The sequence below is a fragment of the Poecilia reticulata genome, chromosome 8 (genome assembly GCF_904066995.2).
Source record: "Poecilia reticulata chromosome 8, P_reticulata-male-v2, whole genome shotgun sequence".
NCBI classification, from domain to species: Eukaryota; Metazoa; Chordata; class Actinopteri; order Cyprinodontiformes; family Poeciliidae; genus Poecilia; species Poecilia reticulata.
The window spans coordinates 14,175,556-14,196,912 of NC_088837.1; the positions used below are offsets into that span (position 1 = coordinate 14,175,556).

General features: G+C 39.1%; 1 protein-coding gene across 8 annotated transcripts in view; it reads right to left on the reverse strand.

The window, feature by feature from the left end:
- Window positions 1–21,357, reverse strand: part of sun1b (Sad1 and UNC84 domain containing 1b) — a 26,334-nt gene continuing 4,977 nt past the window's right edge. For 3 of the 8 annotated variants that reach the window (XM_008416723.3, XM_081609988.1, XM_008416722.3), the window contains 22 exons: window positions 20,371–20,468; window positions 12,399–12,587; window positions 11,260–11,501; window positions 10,843–11,115; window positions 10,594–10,728; window positions 9,422–9,586; window positions 8,563–8,646; window positions 7,285–7,395; window positions 7,028–7,147; window positions 6,833–6,926; window positions 6,419–6,477; window positions 5,800–5,987; window positions 5,319–5,597; window positions 4,772–4,864; window positions 4,547–4,638; window positions 4,293–4,437; window positions 3,867–4,184; window positions 3,675–3,759; window positions 2,965–3,080; window positions 2,656–2,823; window positions 2,454–2,546; window positions 1–2,339 (listed from right to left, as the gene is read on the reverse strand). In XM_008416723.3, the coding sequence (XP_008414945.2) occupies window positions 2,223–2,339; window positions 2,454–2,546; window positions 2,656–2,823; window positions 2,965–3,080; window positions 3,675–3,759; window positions 3,867–4,184; window positions 4,293–4,437; window positions 4,547–4,638; window positions 4,772–4,864; window positions 5,319–5,597; window positions 5,800–5,987; window positions 6,419–6,477; window positions 6,833–6,926; window positions 7,028–7,147; window positions 7,285–7,395; window positions 8,563–8,646; window positions 9,422–9,586; window positions 10,594–10,728; window positions 10,843–11,115; window positions 11,260–11,501; window positions 12,399–12,587; window positions 20,371–20,453 (3,249 nt within the window). In that variant the 5' untranslated portion in view covers window positions 20,454–20,468 and the 3' untranslated portion in view covers window positions 1–2,222. Of the gene's footprint in view, window positions 2,340–2,453; window positions 2,547–2,655; window positions 2,824–2,964; window positions 3,081–3,674; window positions 3,760–3,866; window positions 4,185–4,292; window positions 4,438–4,546; window positions 4,639–4,771; window positions 4,865–5,318; window positions 5,598–5,799; window positions 5,988–6,418; window positions 6,478–6,832; window positions 6,927–7,027; window positions 7,148–7,284; window positions 7,396–8,562; window positions 8,647–9,421; window positions 9,587–10,593; window positions 10,729–10,842; window positions 11,116–11,259; window positions 11,502–12,398; window positions 12,588–20,370; window positions 20,469–20,832; window positions 20,972–21,357 lie in introns of those variants that run through there. The other 5 variants (XM_008416721.3, XM_081609989.1, XM_008416724.3 and 2 more) reach the window with 5 other exon arrangements.

A 21,357-nucleotide genomic window follows, 5' to 3' on the forward strand; every position in this document is an offset into this window, starting at 1 on the left:
TAAAAGATCAAAATTAAAGTCTTTATTGGAATATATTCCAAAGCAGTTAAGTCATCTCATGACTGAACAAAAATAGCCATTTATCTTAAAAAAAAAAAAGATTTCCAAAATGCACTGAATAGCTTTTAACAAAATATACACTGCCAAAACTCATAATTTGCAGCCACTAATAACTTGTTAATAAATAAGATTGTGAGCAAAACGTTTTTACAAATAGTATTTTAGACCTACCCAACCCACAACTCTTTACATAGCCCCATTTTTGAACAAAAACGCCCTGTGCCACAAACCTTTGTCTTACAAGTTGTTGCAGTGCATCCTGTGTTGTGAATAATCCCCCAAATTAAAACAAAACAAAAAGAAAGCAAACACAACGAGAAACTTTAAAAATAATAGCAAAATGATCATAATTATGACTAGATTTCTCTTAATAAAGCAACACTGATAAAAGCAGATATCATAAAAGGACCAACTATAAACAATGAAATATACAAATTACATTCCTTCAGGGTTTTAGAGTTCTAAGAGCCCATGTGAAAAGGGACATTTAGGTGAAGTAAAGGGTGAGAGAGAAAAAGATCAAACCAATCTATGGTCAACATGATATTGCAACTCTGGTTAAGATCTGAGCTCCAGGCACCAGATTTAACAACACTTTCATAGAGTGCCGCACAAAAGGATTCATGTTCCTCAAACTTAACATTTTGTCATCTCACAACCACAAACTGCTGTGGATTTTTATGTGATTTACCAACACCAAGAAGTTGAAATGGATCCAGAGCTTCCAAATGTTTTACAAATAAATGTGTAGAACTGTGGTATGTATATGTATTCAACCCCGGAGTCGCCTTTACCCGCAACAGTTTTAGAGTATGTGTCTAACAGCTTTGCACATCTATTCACAAATGTTTGCTGCTTTTTTTTAATTACCAAACTGCTCAAGAGCCGTCAGTAAACATCACTTTTCACGTATTGCCACAGATTTTTAACTGGATTTAGGTCTTAACTTTTACTGGACCATTTTAACACGTGAATATACTTTCGTTAAAATCTGGAGCTGGCACTGCACAAGTTTTAGAAGTGTCCCTGCTTCAACACACGTGAATGACCTTCTCAGTAGGTCATGAACAGATGCATTTGATCCAGGTGTGTCGCGCCAGGGAGATATTAAAAACATGTAGAGTGCTGACCATTGAGAACTGACTATGAGAGCACTGATCTAACCCATTCCACTGTAATTCTGGTTGTGTTCAAAAAAAATGTGAAGACTATATATTTTTTCTACTTCACCATAATATACTTTTGTCTTGGTCTATCAGCTAAAATCCCACCCCCCAAAAAACTCCCTGGAGTTTGTGGTAGTAATGTGATAAAATGTAAAAAATAAATAAATAAGAATGCTTTTGCAAGGCATTGTACATGATGGATGTAAAATCAGTGTATGTTTCAAAGGAGGAGCCACATGTTGGCATGATTTCCTATATATAACGTAGTAAGGAGCCTCCTAAGGGTTGCATCGCACAGAGGTCGGTGTTTTATAGAGTTGCTGTGTGATTAAAGGAAACTTGCGTTGAGCCTGAACTTGATCAAACATTCAGAACTTGTTCATAGGCAGCATGTTCAGTTCTTTAAAAACAAGTCTTATGGCTATGGGAAAGAATTCGGAACCCATCTGCGGACTTCTCGGTTTAGCTGCAGCAACTAAAGGAGTGGCATATCTGGCAAAGACAGAGTGGTCTTGTTCCTAAAAATAGCAGATTCCATTAAGAAAGATTAAAAAAAGAGAAAATAACTCAACTAAATCAGATGCAGATTGAAAAGGTGGTTGAGATGAGTCTGTCATTCCCGCCCCAGTGAAGGTGTCCACCTTCCCGTAGAGGCGTGGATGGATTTGTCTGCTCAGGGAAGCCTTGCTACCCTCGAGAGCAACTCAGTGCAATGAAAAGGGGACTTTTAGCTTCTTTCGTGGTTCCGCTCCTCTCTGCGTTCCTTTACAGTCCAGATATACAAAACTTCCCAGTGACTCTTTCAAGATTTCATAAACATACTTTCCTGCTTCCAACTCGGCACATTGCTTTCACACTCCACAACCTCTCTGTTTGCATGTCTTTCACACCAAACTGTCCACACTGTTAGGTGTCCTTTGTTTTAAAGAAGCTGGTGAGAGTTATTTACAGACAGAGTAAAATGATGATTTATTAGTGTGTCTTTTGGTGGTTGCTTCATTCGGGAAGTGGTTCTCCGTGGACCCTGAAGCGATATAAGCAGGTGTATTCTGGGTGACCCCAGTTAGATAGAACCCGAACCTCTACGATCTGGAACACCTTGTCGTTTTTCTCCTGGAAAGCAAAAAAAAGGAATTTTTATTTATTTATTTTCTCTAAAGCTGACACGACTCGTTTTTTTTTTTTTTTTTTGCATTTAAAAGTTTAGAAAGTTGCTTTTAAAGTTACCTTAACGGGGAAGATCTGCAAAGAACCACCATCTTCCTCGTATGTGTAGTGCCCCAGCAGCGTTCCCTCTTCTTGGTACTCATCATCGAGACCCTAAGAAGGAAAAAATAAATCAAAAATCAAAAACAAGTCAGAACAGGACACTTGGTGTTTCTATTTGATTATTCACAGGCTTTTTAGGTTTTTGGGTCAGTTTTCTTACAAAGACAGTGAAGTTGCGAGGAGCACTGGCGATGTTTCCTGTTGGAGAAAGCGTCTTAGGGATGTGCTCCACACCGAAGGATGTTGGACGAATCCTCAGGGAGAGCCTGATCACCAGATAACCTTGAGAGCCTTTAAATGCCCAGCAGTTGCCAGGATACACATCCGGCTGATGGTAAGGAAGAGCACAGTATTATTTTTTGAAGTCAAAAGTCAGCAGTTTAGCAGTTAAATGTTGTTTTTATACATGCTTTGGTTTTTCCATGGTTATCAGACTTTGTTCCTCTGGATATCTGAAGGTGGGACTCACCTGGATTACAACACGTGGAGACTGGGAGAAGTACCAGAGTGGAAGGCCGAACAGACTCATGAGGGCTGTCTTTGTCTCATAAGTCTCGGAGCAGCGGGTGCTAAGGATGCTACCACCTGATAAAACAGAAACTATGTTTTTGCCCAAATTTATACAAGTACCGTCCAGGGATCAGTCAGACAAGGTATTGTTTTATAACCTAAGCCTACTTTGAACTTCTCAGAGACTTTATCCCTGAACTGTCCAGATGAAGGCAGGCTTAGTTGCTACAACTAAAGTAATGCAACAAGAGCTTATTTATTAAGTCCACACGACAAAATTCTTTTGTTCGTTTCTAAAGACAAAAAATATGAGGAATAAAAAAGACCGACTCAGTACCAGAGCGAGTTAAATCAATAGTTTTCTCTACATTGCCCTATGAGTGCAACGATAATTGACTGTAGAAAATGGATAAATGGATTGGTGGATAACCAAAGAACAACAGTGTTTTAGAACCCAGCCCAACTATGACAGTTAATATCATAAACAGCCAACATATAACAGAAGCCTCTGTTATCTGTTGGCCTCGATGCTGCTAATGCCTTAGTCCTCATTGCGTAAGACATGCATTACAGGACGATAGAAGTGCTAGACTGCTAATCCCCTTAAACCACAACAGAGTTAACTACTGACCTGGATACAAGCTCAGGGTGGACAGGTTTCCTTCTTACCTCCAGACTCCAGGGCGTAGTCCACCTGACCCGTCCGGTCCTGAGAGTAGAGCTTCAGGGCATTCTGAACAATCAGATTCACGTCCTGGTTTACAAACGACAAGGGGAAAAAAATAAATAAAAATCATGTCAAACTACTAAATTATGTGGTAAAGATGAGAATCTTAAATAGCAGAAGGTTTTGTGCATTACCTCTTCAGACAGGCCCTCAGTTGTAGAAGTGTGCCGGACCGTCCCTCTTACTGTCTCAAAGACGCTTCTGGCTCTGGACTCTGCCTCGCCCAGAACCTGGGCTCGACTGTGCTCCAGTTGAAGCGAAATGTTTTTCAGGATGCTCATCTCGATGGAGGCCAGCGCCGCCTGCAGGTCGGGCGTGCTCACGTAACGCTGCGACAGCCATTGGATCAGCGACTCGGGGATCTCACCCTGCTGCTGGTCCGCTGATTCATCGCTGCCGAAGAACAGATTTTTCAGCTCCTTCCGCAACTGCGAGGACACTTGACCAGATATCTAAAGGGGGGGAATTTAAAGTAAAAACAGAAGGAAATGTTTGACCTCAATATAGCTTAGACCATTTAAGGAGCATTGCTGAGTGGCTGGGACGTTTATGCTGCTTACAGTCTGCTGCAGAGTGTTCAGCTGCTCGCATTTGCCCTTACATCCTGCGAAACCCTGCAGGTCTCCTCTGATTTTACTCAGCTCTGCCTCAAGTCTCTGCATCTCCAGCAATAGAGAGTTATGGTCCTCCTGCTTCACATCCACACTAATAAAAAGAACAGAAACTTCATGTTTTACAACATAATGGTCCATGTAATATAAGAAATGACGTGTTCTCATGTCAGTTAGCATGTTTAATCATTTCTCCCTGGTACCTGACAGGAGCTGTGTCTGCAGCCGCCTTAGAAGCCGCTTTCTCCCGTTGCTTCGCCTCATCCTCAAACTGCTGTTGCTTCTGCTGCATCTCCTACAATGTAAACATGAAAACTTTCATTTGGACCACTCATTTGCATCGTAAAGTTTGTTGTTTTTGCTCAATCTTAAGCAATCTCGGTCCACTGTGTTCATTTGTGGAATTGCAGGAAACCTGATGTGAATACCTCAGTCTTGGTTGTCAAAGTTCTGAGCAGAAGCTCTAAATTAGCCAGATGTGCTGCCTGACTTTCCTGTTGCAGTTTCTGCTGCTCTGAACTCTGCAAAAGAAAGAAATTGAATCTTTATTTTCACACCCTCTCATAAGTTTACTCATTACAATGTCAGGACTGTTAATGGTCATCAGCCATAAGTAGGCCTGTAATAGTAACGTATTTGCTAGAGGACATATTTTCCTAGAAATAATTGCGGCAAATGATAACATTGCTGTTTTGAGACCATTTTCAAATGATATTTTGATAATAATGCAAGATCACTCTCTCAAAGATAAATAAACTTTTATTTTGTAAAGAACACCTGACACTAGAACTGGAAGATTTTTCAAATATCTGAAATAAAGCCACCACAACCGATAAATAAAATGGAAATAAAAACCGTTTACATCCAAAACCATTAAAAAATGGGTTATTATTGTTCAAATATTAATCATCAGGATGGAAACTGAGCTAATTCTAAATTACCAAGCGATCAATTGCTTAACTGTGACAGGCTTACCTGTGCTAAGTTTAAGTTCTCGCGCTGCAGTACTCCTCGCATCACACCCAGTCGCTGCTCCATCATAGAGGACACCCAGGCTTCTAAGCTCTCCCTTTCGTTCTGACTGTGGACCTGCTCTTTCAGTGAGCTGTAGAGACTGAGAACATTGCTGTGACGCTGATCCTGCTTCTGGTTTCCCATCTGGACTTTCTCCCACAACGCCGCCAGCTGTCGCTCAACAACTTCGAGGCGGTGCAGATCCACGCCACTGTGGATGGCGTCTGAGGGGAAGATCGGCTGAGAAGGAAGACAGGGGAAATAATTACATTTATATTTAACTCTAAAGTCTGGCTCAAAGTCAGATATGTTTTCGTCTCTACTTTACAATTATCCGCTAATGTCTGATGGTCCAATCATTAACCAAAGCTTGTGGCTGTGAGGAAGTTTACAGGACACACGCACTTTGTGAAAACCTGGTCCATAAGATGGTGCTACTCACTGTTGCTTGGGAGACGGGAGTGTTATGAGCCTGCTCCATGGGAGTCTCTGTTGCAGGGACAGCAGCGGGAACAGCAGCCAAGTTAGAGAAGAAGCCAAACCTAGATGTAGAGCTCCACTCTGTGAGGTTCATGGCTGGAAAGTAGGTAAGCAGGGCACCGGTGAACGGGGGCCACCACCACCATAAAACTGCAGGCGGACAAAAGAATGTGAGGTTAAAGGTAACTCAAGAGGTAATGCTCTTTTATAATAATCCAAAGCTATTTGGTTAAATATTAAACATTTCAGAAATTTAGAGTTAGACTGACGTTGCGGACACATGATACATTAAATGTTTTTTTACTAAAACACACAAAACAAAAACTTTTTCTAGCCCTTAAGGATGATCAAATTAATGTTAAAACTAAACTAAGGTGATATTTCACTTTAACTGCCGCATGATTCAGCAGAAAAATAAGAAATTGTTTGAGAACAGCTGAGCTGCATTGGAGACTCGGGAAGGTTGACCTGAATCTGCAGCTAGATTTGCAGCAGACTCTAGAGATCTGTGCTGGTTCTAATAGCCATATATCCTTCTCTCTGTGCTGACTATAGTAAATGGGTTCCATCTGTTTACTCACGCAGAAGTAGTAAGAAAAGCAAAAGAGGCAACAGGAGCTTCCAGAGTTTGGGAAGGCATCTGAAACACAGAAGAAAACTTCGAATTTTACAAAGAATAGGTAGTTAAAATATTTATCTTTATTTATATTTAGGCAAATAATTAAAAATGAATTATGTGACAGTTTAAAAAAGTACCTTAATTAAAAGATAAATAAATCACTTCATTTTTTTTTACACCTGAATTTTTGTAATAGCTATAAATTAAAACACATCATCATTTTTCACACATCAGGCAATTGCAACATTGAGCAAAGCTTAATTATACTTACTGTCGAATGCAGAGCAGCAAAAGCAGCCATGTTAACTTTTATTTATTATTTCTACTAAACCATCAACTATCTGTGATTAATTCGTTGTCATAAAAGAACTCTTACTGAGTTAGAAAGAAGACGTTGGCGAGAGACATGAGAGACACCAGTTGGTACCATCCTCTTGCAAGAAACCACATCAGTCCCTTTCCTGCGTTTACTAGAGATGCAGAAAAAAAAAAGAGGGAAAATATTCAAACTATCAACCTAAAGCTGATACGTATCGTAATTTGTTGGAAATGATAAAGATCTGAAACCTACCTGGGGCTGCTAGGATGGCCCAGACGCATGAGAGAAGGCTTTGTGTCCCTGTGATGATTCCTGAACCTAAAGCTTTACCTCCAGCAAGCACATGGCGACCAGGCAGCAGCAGACAGGAACCTGTTAAGACAAAGCAAATGATGTTCACCAATACAGCTACAGTTTTTAAGGAGTTCAGCTTACAAAATAACAACAAGAATACAAAAAATATCTTTGTAACGGAATGATCAGTTAAAAATGATGAAGCTTCATTTAACCTGTGTAAGCTAGGATGCTCCACAGCGCCCCCACCAAGCGCTGTGACTTGGGGACTGGTGTAACGGCGACAGTGCGAGACTCAGAGTACTGCTTTCCTTTACAGTCGTCACCTGTGTGCGTCCAAAATGATGGAGAGCAAACAAGCAGAATGCAAAAATGAGCAAACAAACAAAAACGACAATAAGCAGCGTGAATAAACACATTTATTACACAATGATTAAATATGACTGATAATCAAGCAAATTATAAAAAATGATTGCAAATTATAGCTCATTTTACAAAGGCATGTGCCGCAAAGCTTGATGGGAAACTAAAACAAATAAAAAAAAAATCTAAATGACATCTTTGTCCAAGTAACTTTTTTATTGGTTTTGTCACATTAGATTGGTGTCAAATTATTTTAAATAACACCGCAGGTCTGGTGCTGAGGGCTGACAGATTATCCTGGTGGCTTTAAAACTTTGAGCTTCCAGAGGTTTTTTGTTTCCCCTCGTCTTTTTAGATATTTTATCTTCAGTTAAAATCTGGCATGAAAGTTCAAATAAAATTATTTAAATTTTCTCTTGACATTGGAGGGTCAAACAAATTTATAACAAAGTTTTTAATTAGCCTTTGTTTTTGGTAAAAAAAAAATATATATATTGTTCACCTTATTTTCTGCCGTTTTGCATTTCAACAGTAGTGAGGAGACATTAATTGAATAAGAAAAAAACATTTTTTTTTCCTCCCACAAACGTCAGTAAACATTTAGATTGGCAGTTTTGGCCCTTTCAAATATTTTTAATGTTCAAAAAATAAGGAGTCTCCTTCATATTTTAAGAGCAATTGTAAACTAAACAGAAAAGTACATATAATACATTTTATTGACAAGTTAAGCCCCTCTAAATTACTTTTCTATTTGAGCTTTGTATATTTGTTTGCTTTGAATTTGAAATTTTCATTTAAAATGTCAAACTAACCAAAAGCCGTTTCGCATCTCTCCTGCTTCTTTCTCATTTTGTCTCGATTTGTAAGTATAAAGTACATCATTAACCACAAAGCATAACCAACTTTAAAATAAAAATGTTTTAAATACTCTAAATCGTGGATTAGAAAGGTTTGACTTCACTTTCTGCAGGTCACAAAGTTCAACAGGCTACTGAGTAGTTAAAGCGGTTCACACAACCTCTGCACACTGATGCTGACACGGGGCATGCATATCATTGACTTTGTCAATCAAAGCTGCACACCAGGAACCCTAACAAAGAGTAAAGCGAACATGTGCTGCGTGTGCTTACACAGGGAGCCATTGAGGCTAAGATGTGATGTTTCTCCAGTGACCAGGTCCTTCACATTCATGCTTCCACAGAAACTTGAGTGGCCTGCAACACACAGATAACATATTTAATTGTATATCAAAAGGTTTGAATAAAAAAAAATGGCTCAATAGCGGAAATGAAGGTGAAGATGAGCGAACCACCATGCTGTGGGGAGGAAGCATAACTCCTAAAGATGAGATTACAAGAAGAAGTTAGACATGCACAAAAATAAAGTGAACCCACACAAGGACCTGGTTGAAACAGCAATGAAAGGGGTGAAACTAAACCATCAGAGCAAATGCATATCATCCACTGTGGGAAAAGGTACAATTAGGGAATATACTGGATAGAAATATTTACTTTATATATTGAAACCTCAGTCAAATATTTGGAGCAACTAATGGTTTTACGCTACAAAGTGCAAATTTTAAAAATTTAGTTAAAGAGCTGAAGGGTTTTGGAAGTTCATCTTAAATGCTCACTTAAGTGCGAATCTCCTCTCAAACTCATTTAGCAAAATGAAGAAGTGCAACACGTGCGACGGTGTTGTCTGGAGTTTTGAAACAACGGTGTGGCTACTTATTTCATTCCAGTATACTTCCCCTTTCAAAAAGAGAAAAGTGTGAAAGTGAAAGCTGGGTCAATTCAGGAGAGAGATAGGAAAGTTATCACAATCTTCAAAGGCACACCCAGTTTCTGAGAAAGCAAGCATCTCAATCTCCTAAGGAAGGATGACTCTATCTTGATTAACAAAACAGTAGCAGCTTAGAAAGGAGAAAAAAGTTAATTAAAGGAAAAGAGGCAGCTGAAACCTGGAGCTGTGACCGACAGCAGATACCTTGTTCTTCAAAGCCATGACCTTTGGAGCCCATCATCCTTTGGAGAGTGGTCTGCTTAAACAGCCAAAGTTTGGACAAACTCGAGGGCCACACTTGTGTCAAGGAGCCTGAGTACAAGTCTGAGTACGAGGTTCGGACTCCTGTTGACACATCCATTGACACCCCTGTCCACACAACCATTGTAAGTCGAGATGGAAACTTGATTCATGATCAGAGGCATGCAAATGTGTTCATCCCTCTTCAGGTTTTATCAGATTGTTTTTTTCCCCCATCTGTTTTCCACCTGAGCCTGAACATCTTTCCCTGTCTCTCCTGAAGAAAAGCAACCTCACAGCAGAATGCCCCACTATTATGTGTTCAGGGGATGTTGCGGTATTAGTTTCTGGAAACACATTGTTTGGCATATTGGGGAAAGAGTTCAATATCAGCTCCAACTTGTGCTGCTCCTCGCTTGGCCAGTCAATTTAGACGGATTTCTTGACAGGCTGGTTTGTGCTTGGTACTCTTTTCATTTTCAGATGACTTATTGAACAATTCCCTGCAAAATGTTCCCAGGTTGGGAATTTATTTTACAACCTCAGCCTGCTTTAAACTTCTCCAAATCTCTGACCAGTCTGTCCGCACTCTTTGATCTTCATGATGTCGTTTGTTTACTAATGTTCTCTAAAAACCCCTGAGACCAGATTCTGACTTTATGAGATTAAATGACTCAGACATGGATTCTTTACTGGATACTGGATTTCACTTATGAGTATTGGAGTAATTGGGGTTAATGAACACAGGCAACACTCTTAAATATGTATTTGTAACGACTTTTAAAAACCATGTCATCCGGCTTTTGATTCTCAAGGATGTCCTATTTTGTGTTGGTTTTACCACCACAATTCTAATAAATAGATTGTGGTGGTAATTTGGAAATTGCTGGGGCAGTAAGGGTATGAATGCTTTTACAAAAAACTGTAGAAGAAATAAACCTCATTATAAAAAAGATATAGTAATTGAGATAACGAAAACTCCCCAAAACAAATTCAAACAGCAAACATAGAGGAATGTAAGAATGACTGAACAACAGAGAAGAGTGGAATGAATCAAAAATGGAGTTAAACATCAGAAGATTAGATTTGGAGAATAAAGTATTGATGTGTAAATTATCGATGAACATTCAGAATACCTTTTTCTGCTGAGCTCGTGGTTCTTGTACCCAGCCAGACCAAACTGCTGTAGACAACGGAGACTAAGGACACAATGGGGGACAGGGCTTTTTTGCTGTAGCGCACACATGAGTTAGATATTGACTTCAGGACACCTGGAGGGAGAAATCATTAATGGTTAACATTCTCTTCATCACAACCCTTGTTATGCCAATATGACTTAAAACTATAAAAATGCAAGTTCCCAAATGTGGAAAGTATTTTCTCACCCGACTTGTTCCTTCGACTCCTGTCTCTGGTATAAATATTTGTGTAAGGTGAAGCTACGGAGGTGAGGCCATCGGTGGAAAGTTCTGCTGCTTGGCAGGATAACGATGATGAGGATGATAGCGATTTCAATGATGATCGCGTCACACGGGAGTCACTTTGCTGAGAGTGAAACGAGCAATCTTTGCAAATGTAACCATTAGGGGACGAAGCGTTGGACGTCGAAAAGCTGGCTTCTCCGTTGATGTTTGATGAGCTCTGGCTGGAGTGTTGCTCTGGAACAAGACAGCCAGGCAGCAAATTTGACCAAATTTGATTTTCAAAATAAGACTTCCATTGCAAACTGTAGCTTTCCTGGGGTAATGACACAGAGCATTCAAAATTTTTTTGTGATCAAATCTATAACTTTTTTGACTCACCCCACTGTCCATCCACAGTAGTTGCAGATCTGATGGCGGTTCCTCTGCGCTGCCTCAGGTGATACTGCTCTTGAGCTGACGCGAGCCGCGAGACGTCATACGTTGTGACGTTTTCGTGACTTGTTCTGTCAATCGGGGTACTGGCAGCAGAGAAGGACAGGATTTGTCTCGGTGTTGATATTTGGCTCAGGGATAAAGACACAGAGCTGGATGTGGACTTCTGCTTTCTGTTTCGCGGCGTCCTAGAAAAGATAAAAAAGAGTGTGTGGTTACTACCTGAATAATATAAGTCCTAAATAAAATAGTTTTCAATTCTGCTTGACTGTTAAGCTGAAAAAAGAAATTGTGGAGAGATGTGGATCGTCTTGTGGTGCATTTATTCAATGTTGTCCTGACTATTGAGATGTTGTTTTGTGATGTGATGATTTTGTGTGAGTAAAGGCGAGATGGGAATTTGTTCAATGATGTTAATGTCAGTTAAAATAAAAAATTGTCAAATAAAGACATTTCATTTTACTAGTGAACAATGTTTACAACATAATAATAGAAATAATAATAATAAAACTAATTTACTTTCCCCAACAACTAATTTAAAGATATAATGAGATATTGTTTTTCCAGCTAACAATTTAAAAATAGGGACTTTTTTCAGCTTAGTAACTAAAAGTCTGGGATGCAATGTTTGTCCCAACATTATGTAGTACCAACATTAAGAAAGTGATACACTTTTACTGCCTAAATTGCTTACTTTTATGTACAAACAGCCTAAAACAATTTACGGGGGATTTTGTGTGATAAACCAACATAGTGTATGTTATTACTGTGAAGTGAATGTACAATGACACAGTTACATTTATTTTCACAATTAAACATTTGTATTAAAAATGTGAACAAGTTCAAGGTCTATGGATGCAGGTTACTGTAAAAATAACTACGTGAAAAAGAGGAAGGAAAACAACAAAGTTAATGTATGAGTTTCCAAAACGTTCAATGTCACAGGAACAGACAAAAATTATTCAAATACTTTCGCTTGGGTTGTGAGTTTGGGAATATCTTGTTTAGTCATGGTCTACAAGACACAAGTCTTTAGCAATGCAGCTGGTGAGAGTCAGATTGAAAGTGTTCACATCTCAACTTACCGCGTCTCTTTCCTGGTGTCGATGTAACTGCTGCCATGGTTCAGGGAGTGATCAGTTACACTCTCGGTGTTGTAATGACTGCCGCTGTTCTGCAGACGGAGGCTCCGCCGTAACATCTTGGGCGACTCGTACACAGGAGAAATCTGGTGCTCTTTCTCAAACTCTAATGCTGCAGTTGAGTAGCTTGAACTAAGACAAACGTGAAAAACAAACAAAGAAAAAGTGCATTTGAAAGTTTGCAAAAAATACAAAGTCATGGGGCCCGACATGAGAGTCAGGATGGTTTGCTTCTCATATTTACTGAACTGAAATTTTATTCAGAAACACAGTTGAAAGAGGAAAGGTTTCAACCAGCAAAGCGTTTTAACTCCTAGTTCCTCATCCTAAACATTTCAGCCTCAGATTTCTTAAATGAAAACAAACACAGGCTTTTTATAGAGCTGTGATGAGGTGGGTGTAGGGTTGTTCCTCACAGGAAATGACTCACGCACATAGGAAAGACAAAAGAAAAAAGATCAGGATAAATCTGTCTCTAAGAGCAAAAATCAAGACAAATATACCAAGTAAACCTCCCCAACTATGCAAGGAGAAAGAGTTCAACTCAGTTGCTGCAGTTTCATACGTTAAGAGGAAACATGCCGTGAATGTTCGGTGCCATGCCTTACTGTGACTCAGAGGGCCACACCCACCCCAATGAGCAGGCTTTCAGTGAAAAAATGAAGGCATGACTAACAGGCAACATCTGCAACTATTCTCTCAGTTATTAGTTCCTCTTCGCTGGTGAATACACAGCATTGTTAATGAAAAGATAAAATGTCAATGCTTTTTGCTGCAGTAGTAAAAAGAAAAAGGCTTAATATTGAGAGTTAAGCTACTAGGAGCCTTTGAAAAAATGAAATTCAGTATTCTTCCGGTTATGCACCTGACAATCAGGTAGGCTCATTGTTTACAGTAAAGCTGACAGTTTTACGGTTTGGCCACAAAGTCGCTGAGTGTGCAAAGGAATGGCAATAGCCTGCCCCTGACTTTCCTGTGCAAGCTAATCAAGCTTTAAAGTCCTGCAGAAGAGCACATATGTGTTCGTCCCACACAGATCCCGTCTCTCTGCTAGTCCGTCTGGGAATAAAACCTGGGGATTACTCACCCTGACAAGGCCAATTATGTGCTTTTGTCTGGAGTCTGCTACCTGCCTGTTCAGCCAACTGCCACCTCTCCCAAAACCCGACCAGGACAATTTTCCTGCTCTGGGAGTCGTGGGGAATTTACCTGCTGCTCAACACTGGCCCAAGGATTGATAATAAAAGCAAGTAAGCACGGTTTTTTAAAAGACCACAAACCCAGATCAAAGCACTCCAAATTCTTCGCATATTTGTATATTTGTGCAGGAAGCTCATTCACTAGTCAAGAACCACCTCATCCATACTTTATGTCAAACCACTAAATTATTATTCTTACAATTATCTAGTAGATTCTTCCACGACAACAGTATCCAACTAATAAAAGTTGTTGTTTTTGTTTATTTTTTTTTAGTTTTATTGTGGTATGTGCTGTTATCCCTTCTTATGGGTATGTTTGTACATCTTTGACATTTTGCTTTCTAACACCACAAGAGAAAAACTGACCTATAAGATACGTAATCTGTTCCCTCTGCTCTGCAGCTAAAGACATAGAACCCCCGATGCATGATTTCAGGATATGTCCTCCAGACCCGAAACAGCTGCTGTACAAAGAACAAAACTTTGCCAAGTCATGTGTGTCCCTGGCACTGTTGGGAGCAGGGCTGTGCGATAAGGAAACAAATATGTCTGTCTGTGTAGCCTGCAGGCACATGCAAACAGTGTGTCGCTTTTCTGCCAGGCAACATTCACAGTCCACTTCAGAGATATAAATAGTGATGGACAAACTCTTGTTTTGTCATCATCATGAAATATGCCAAGCAACTATGACTTTGCTGATTGACAACATCAGTTAGTAGTTTGCAATACGTCCTTATTTCAGAGCAAAATACTATACATGATAATGATTTTTTTTTTTTTTGGCAGAACCAAATTCATGAAGACAATGCTGTACAGCAGCTCATAATGATAACATCCCAGAAAAAAACAAGAACTTTATTTGTTTTTCAAAAGTTGTGTATTTCCCAGCAGCTGCTATTTTAGCTGAAGGAAAATAGAGGCTTTGATTTCTGTAGGATGTATCCAAAGAGCGTGTCGTAGATTTTAAATGCACATCTATCCAAAAGAACCTTGAATGACCTGTGATAATAATTTAGGCAGTCAGCTCAGTTGGTACACTCACTCCACAAACTCTCACTACCATTTGTGAGATATGCACACATTTATTTTAGCCTGCGATTATAAGAACCATGTGGGTCGTAAAACTCAGCAGCAAAACCACAGCGTGGAGTCAAAAGCTTGCCAGAAAAGTCTTAAATCTCACACAGAGAAGTAAACAGAACAGTGAAAGGTTTTTTTTGGGTAACAATTTTTAAAAATGCATAGTTGCCAAACAAACAAGCAAACACGTTTCAGTTCAGGCTTCTGCAAAGGTCGAACTGCACAGACTGAAACTCGTGTACAAGAAACCAAACATGACAAATGTAAATAGTTTTGGGTGGATAAGCTGAATTTTTAAATAAATTTGTGACTTTGTCACTCAGTTCAGAATGCATTATATAGACATTGCACAAGCTGACATTCTGTGCCAAAAGCTGAACGTTTCAGAGTGTTGAGATGTTGCAATTCAGAACTGCGACACTACATGCCCCTGTTGCATTTGCTGGAATAACAAAGTTATTTTCAAACATTTTAACTAGGGAATACCCTGGGAAAAAAACAGGATAGAGGTAAAAAACAAAAAGAGGGGGGGGGGGAACTGTTCCTTTCCATTTCCCTAAACTGTTATTGAGTGGAGAAAGAAGTTTTCCACAAAATGTTGCGCCCTATATTTACTAGAGGACAAGAAATGGAACTTGGGGGCAAACGGAGAGTGTTCAAATTTCCATCCAACCATCTCAGAGTGGGGAGGATTTGGCTTTGTGACTCAGATCAATCAGGCTGGGCCTCATTTTCCCTCCCACTGACAGCTCTTCCCTTCTTCCTCGTTATAAGAAAATGTCCTTCCCTCACCCAAACTGGAGCAAAACAACCAATGTCACATGTTACTGCTGTTACTATGGAGACAACAATAAACTAATCTTCAACTCGGAAAGACAGATAAGTAAATGACACGAAATCCCATCAGGAAGAAAGATGTTCTAGCACACAAATATACTAAGCCACACTTTCAGTGGCTTGGAAAAATATTCACACCATCTAAGCATTTTGTCTCAATACAAACACAAGTTCTAATGCATTTTACTGGATTCTGTGTAGAAGCAAACTACACAGACATTTCTACAACTAAAATCTGAAAACAGGTGTGCATCTTAAGTCATCACCCCTTACACTAATACCCCAATATAACACCCGTTTCTATTCTGAAGTTCTCTATTCTGAAAGAACAAACAGAATCAAACACAGCAAAAGTCTATCAACAATAATCATCAAGCAATCACAAAACAGCAAGAAGACAGCCATTGTTATTAGAAAGCTTTAAGAAGTCCTATTAGCAGTTTACCAAAAGCTATGTAGAGCTCTGCTATAATGAAATAAACCTTCTGACCAACATGCAAGAAACTCAATGGGTTGGAAAAACAATACTGCACAACACCCTAATCAACATCATACCACTCAAGAAACATGGCAGCTGCAACATCATGTTTCAGTCACAACTTTCTCAGCAAAGACAGAGAAAGTTGTGAGTACCAATAGGAATGAGGATGAGCTATAAATGGGGCAAATATGAAACATACCTGCTTAAGAGCTGCAATATTCTTAAGACTGAGCAGTCAGTGTTACAGAAATGTGTATTATCGCCCAATTACTGTTACAAAAAATATCTAGGTCAAAGGCCCCATCTCCCCTGAATCCAGCTGATGTCATTTGCTTGCCACTTGACCAGGGGTGCATTTACTGAAGCGTGTGTGAAGCAACTGTAACAACAGGGCGCACAACAACTGTTCAGCTGAAACTGATTAGATTATGCAGCTTGATGGAGCTGCAGACCAAGCAGTTTTCTGCATTTGATTCACAACTGGGAAAAAAAAAGATTGGTAGAAGATTGAATTTACTATTCTTAGTCACTATATCTACAAGTATTATCATTCACTTAAATGCAGCAGTTGATAACAATCAGCTATAAACAGTTTTTAGATAACCCAATCACTACAGATCAAGCATGATGGTAGAAATAGGAAGATGCCATCCAGACGCCCCGGCCCCACTGACCCACTTCTACAATCATAAAATATGAAGGCTCTCTCTGTAGATTCTCAGCACACACACCTGTTTTCAGAGGAACATGGGTGCAGTCAGTCTGTTTTTCTGGAAGACGAGCAGCTTGATTTTCTGTCGTAAGGCCCCATTAAAAATCAAATACCATTTCTTGCCCACAAGAATTTTACTGTGTGCTTAGAGTTTCAGTTTAAAACCAGTTGTGCTGTTTGTGTTGTCATAGTGGAAGGGAATGAGAAACAAATAATGATTGAGACGTGTCAGTTTTTCTTGTGTTGTTTTATAGTTACCTTCACTTGCAATAGAACATTTCTAAGAGGGCTTGTGTAGCATTTTATGAAACTAATTCAAAAGCGGCAGAATTAAAATTTGACAAAAAACAAAGGTACACCCTTTAACTGTCATGAGGACACTGTTTTCTTGAGTTTTGGGGGGTGACAGGCAATTAAAAAAAGCTTATTTTAATTCAAAAATAAATAAAATACAATTAACAACTAAAAATGCATTGAAGCATATTCTCGTTGTTCATGTGTTTACAGACTAAAATGGTGGGAAGATACAATTTTGATGCATTAAATTTATCATGGGACACGATACTTGGCAGGTTCTAATCACTGATTGATTGGTTGGGACATCTTAAGGATGCACAATATATATTGGCATTAAAATCGGTATCTTAAAACTGGCCTAATAACCGATGTTTATCTCCATCCTGTTGCAATTTGTGTTATGGAGCGAGGAGGGGACTGCTTGGTCATGTAACAGTGATAGTGATGAAGTCCAGGATTGTTGAGTTTTTAATTGAAGCAGAGAGGCAATGTCAGCAGGGTTGTAATTTCTTCACCATGTTGAAAGGGAAGGAAAATATCCATGTGTAAATATCACCCACAATGCAATATTAGAATATATCAGGCAAAATTTAAATACAAGAGCATCCTCAGTGTGTCACTTATAATAAATGACTACAATAAAATCCTTGACTCTATAGTATATAAAACTGCAACTCAAGGATTGTACACATGATGCATTTTAAAACTGCCTTCAAACTTTTTATATAGGCCATATAAACTTCACTTTTACATGCTATGAGAAGTCAACAAGCAACAAACACCTGCAAGTCTTGCTTTCTAACATCTACTTTATTGTGTTTAAATAAAATTAGGGCAAATGCCTTTTAATTCACAATTGGGATTTTAATCCGAGCCTTCTCACCCTGCTGCTTATAGGTCTGTAACTGAATGTCTGTGCTGTAATAGTCTCCCCAAGGATAGAAACAGAGCAGTCCTTTTCCTCCTACACTTGGTCTATTCAGTGCTACAAACCTTGTCACTGCTCCTTTGAGTTTTGACAACAGATGGACCAACCGTTTTTGTCACCTGACCTTGTCTGTTGCTGCACTGCTCTCTTGTATTCACTGCAGACCATGCACACCCACTCCATAGACACGCAGCTAGACTCATTCAATCTAGAATCTAAATTCTTACTGCATTTTGAGGTCTGTTTCTCAAATTCTCAGGAAAAGAGAGAATTGTTAGCAACCAGTTCAGCAGCCAGAAGCTAAAAGAATACCACAGAATCCTCAACTAGCTCGTCAAGAAGCATAAACTATTAGTCTAATCCGAGGATCAAGGCCATATCAGGGAGGCTCATTAATAGCCGTTCAGCTGAATTCAAAGGAACACGATTAGCTTGTTCCAATCACTCCATCTACCTGCCAGACTCCAACTTTATCACAGTCATACTAAACTGCCTCAACCCACAGCCTGATTCTTTAGATTTATTACAATAGTTTTTTTTTTACTTAGAATCCAGTCTAAATAAATGACAAAGTAACATAATTTTGTCAATTATTTTGATTCAGAAACAAATGCAGCCTTTCACACAAACTCTTTCAGATTTCTGCAGAGTTGGCTTTGGTCAAGCACCAGTATGACGGTATAAGGGCTTTAAAAAATTACAGGTTCAAAGATACGAACATTTTCCATCATACAAATCCCACGGTCTCTTTTGTGAGATTCCAGAAAAGCAACAGTGACCAGAGCTGCCCCCCACCTGTTGCTGCACACTGCTTTTCAGATGACTGAAAGAAATCTTCTGCACCTCTCCAATACTTACAGGAAAGGCAAATTTCAGACAATTAAAAAAAAACACAATCATCATGTAAATACTAAAAAGTAACAACTAATAGAAACTGCTTGTGGTTCACTTCAAAATACCCATTTATTTTCATTTTCTTTCATTTCTAATGTAGTTTGACAAACTTAATCAACTCGGTTGTGTTTTCTTTGACCTTTAAACTGGAATTCTAAATTTACATCAGTTTCATTTTAATTCTTCTCGTTTCTCCTTCTTGTTTTATTGTTTCAAATAGAATGTTAATATGTTTCAGGGTTTGCTTCAATTTGGTCTAACTTGCAAAATCTTAAAACTACTTAATAAATAAGCTGACATCAACATTGACAACCATCACTTTTCTTGAGGTAACATTGATTTAAAACTACAGTTAGGAAGGTAGGAGAAGCATGTTGTCAGTAGCTGACTGCACCTAAGTAAATAACTTGACTAACCAGCCAATATTAATTTTACTCTAAGGGTAGAAAAGTAAAAATGTGTGATATTCTGCCCAATAAACATGTTTAACAAAAAAACTGTAATTTTAATGACACATAAAGACGTCCAAGTCTACGATCAAAACGTAATTTCCAAAATATATAAGAAAACATAATTGTACCCTATATTTCAATATGTTAATATATGAAAACAAGTACATCATGTACATTTTGCATCTTGCATGAAAGTCAATGCTATCATACAATAAGAATCTTATAGGGCCCCATGCCTAAAGCAGTATGCTAATTAGGATCCAACCGCTCCAATCTTTCATAGACTAACTTTCCTCAAACAGTACTTTCTAGCTGACAGTAAACCTGATGAGGTCTTTGTTGAAACTCGATTTTCTTTTTACAAGACACTTACATACTTTCCCTTGGGATGTGGCGGAGAGAGGAGCCATGCCTCTAAAGTCAAGCAATCACATGTCAACTCAAGGATTGTCAGAAACTGCAGCATACACACCCTCACTCCCTGACCTACACACCCAAATGCCTTTCTGTGGTCTAACAGCTTCTGGCAAAGTAAGGTGACAGCTCTGGAGACAACGACATTCCTCCACATGCACACACTTTGCTGGTAAGGTGCTGACCACGTCTAATGCATAAGATGATAATAAAGGCGAGTCAATGAATGATGGTGGATTCAACATGCCTTATATTTCTATTTGTACAACAGAAAACAACTTATAGATGCCACTAACTGCAGCAGCATAAGCATAATTTTGCAACAGACTTTCAGATATGTTGTTTGGATTCAACTTGATTAGATTTCTATCTGATAAAAAATACCCGGGAAAGAAACAAATGATGGAAAATCTTGCAAGAACTTCACTTGCAAGGTTTTAAAGCACATAAAAGCTGTTTAAAACACCAGCAGAAGGATCTCTGAGACAACATTCACACATTCTGAGTTAATTGCTGTGCTGCCCTGAGTAACAAAAAATACACACTGTACTACTTTAAATGCCATAACCTGAACATTTGATGCAGCAACTAGTAAACTGCAGTGCAACACTAAGATCTCACCTGAGAGAGTACGTATAGCCGGTGTTCTCTGGAGCACATTGTGGAGGTGTGTATGTGTGCAGCTGGGAAAAGTCCATGGTCATTCTTCTTTGATTAGACTGAAAAAGTTATTGTGCAAAGGATAGGACTCCCTTTAGTCACAGATGACATGTCAGGAGTAGAGTAACAAAGAAAAAACTACTTCTAAAATACATTTGCTGTTTTGTTCAGTCTGTCTCTTAGACGTACTTTTCTTAATTGCAGTCATACTGATCTGAAGTTTTGGAAATGACTCACTATTCCACAATGAAAAAAACAACAACATGACATTCCCCAAATCATTTCTGGTTTGAAAACAACTAATAAGTTCTATGCCGCACAGTCCTGTCAGAAAACTCAGTCCTATTGGACACCTAATGAGTACATGGGCATCCCCTTTTCTCTGAAACACAAAAATGCCACTGTAAGAGAAAGTTGGCAGACCTCTTCCTGCATGCTGGCTCTGGTTGATGAGCAGTATGGACATCAGTGAAGCCGTGATGAATGGCCAGCCTCTTCTGCTCCGGTACGGGGAGTGGTGGAGACAGGGCGATCCTATTTCCGTTTGTATTAAGCAGACTAACCATAAGGACAGCCAGTCCCTACAGTGGAGACTTCAGTAATGCTTGGTATTACGAAAGCCCATAAAACGGCAGAGGGTGGGGAGGATCCTGAAGCAATGGGCGGGAACCAATGGGCGGGAAGCAACACGCCTAAGAGCTGAGCTTCTGTGAGTGAAGCCTGCTTAATGTGAACAGGCATTACTGCTACACTGACTATTTCTCTATGAAAATTAAGCCATACATACTTTCTGCTTGCTGGTTCTGCTTTACAGAAGCTTTAGAGGACATAGCAGCACGTGGAGTGCTGATAAAGACTGCTGCTATTTTGTACATCCTTTTTTTCCAATCAATCATTCTCAGAAGGAAAGTAGAGACACTTCCTGTTTAGAGGAAATACCAGTATTAA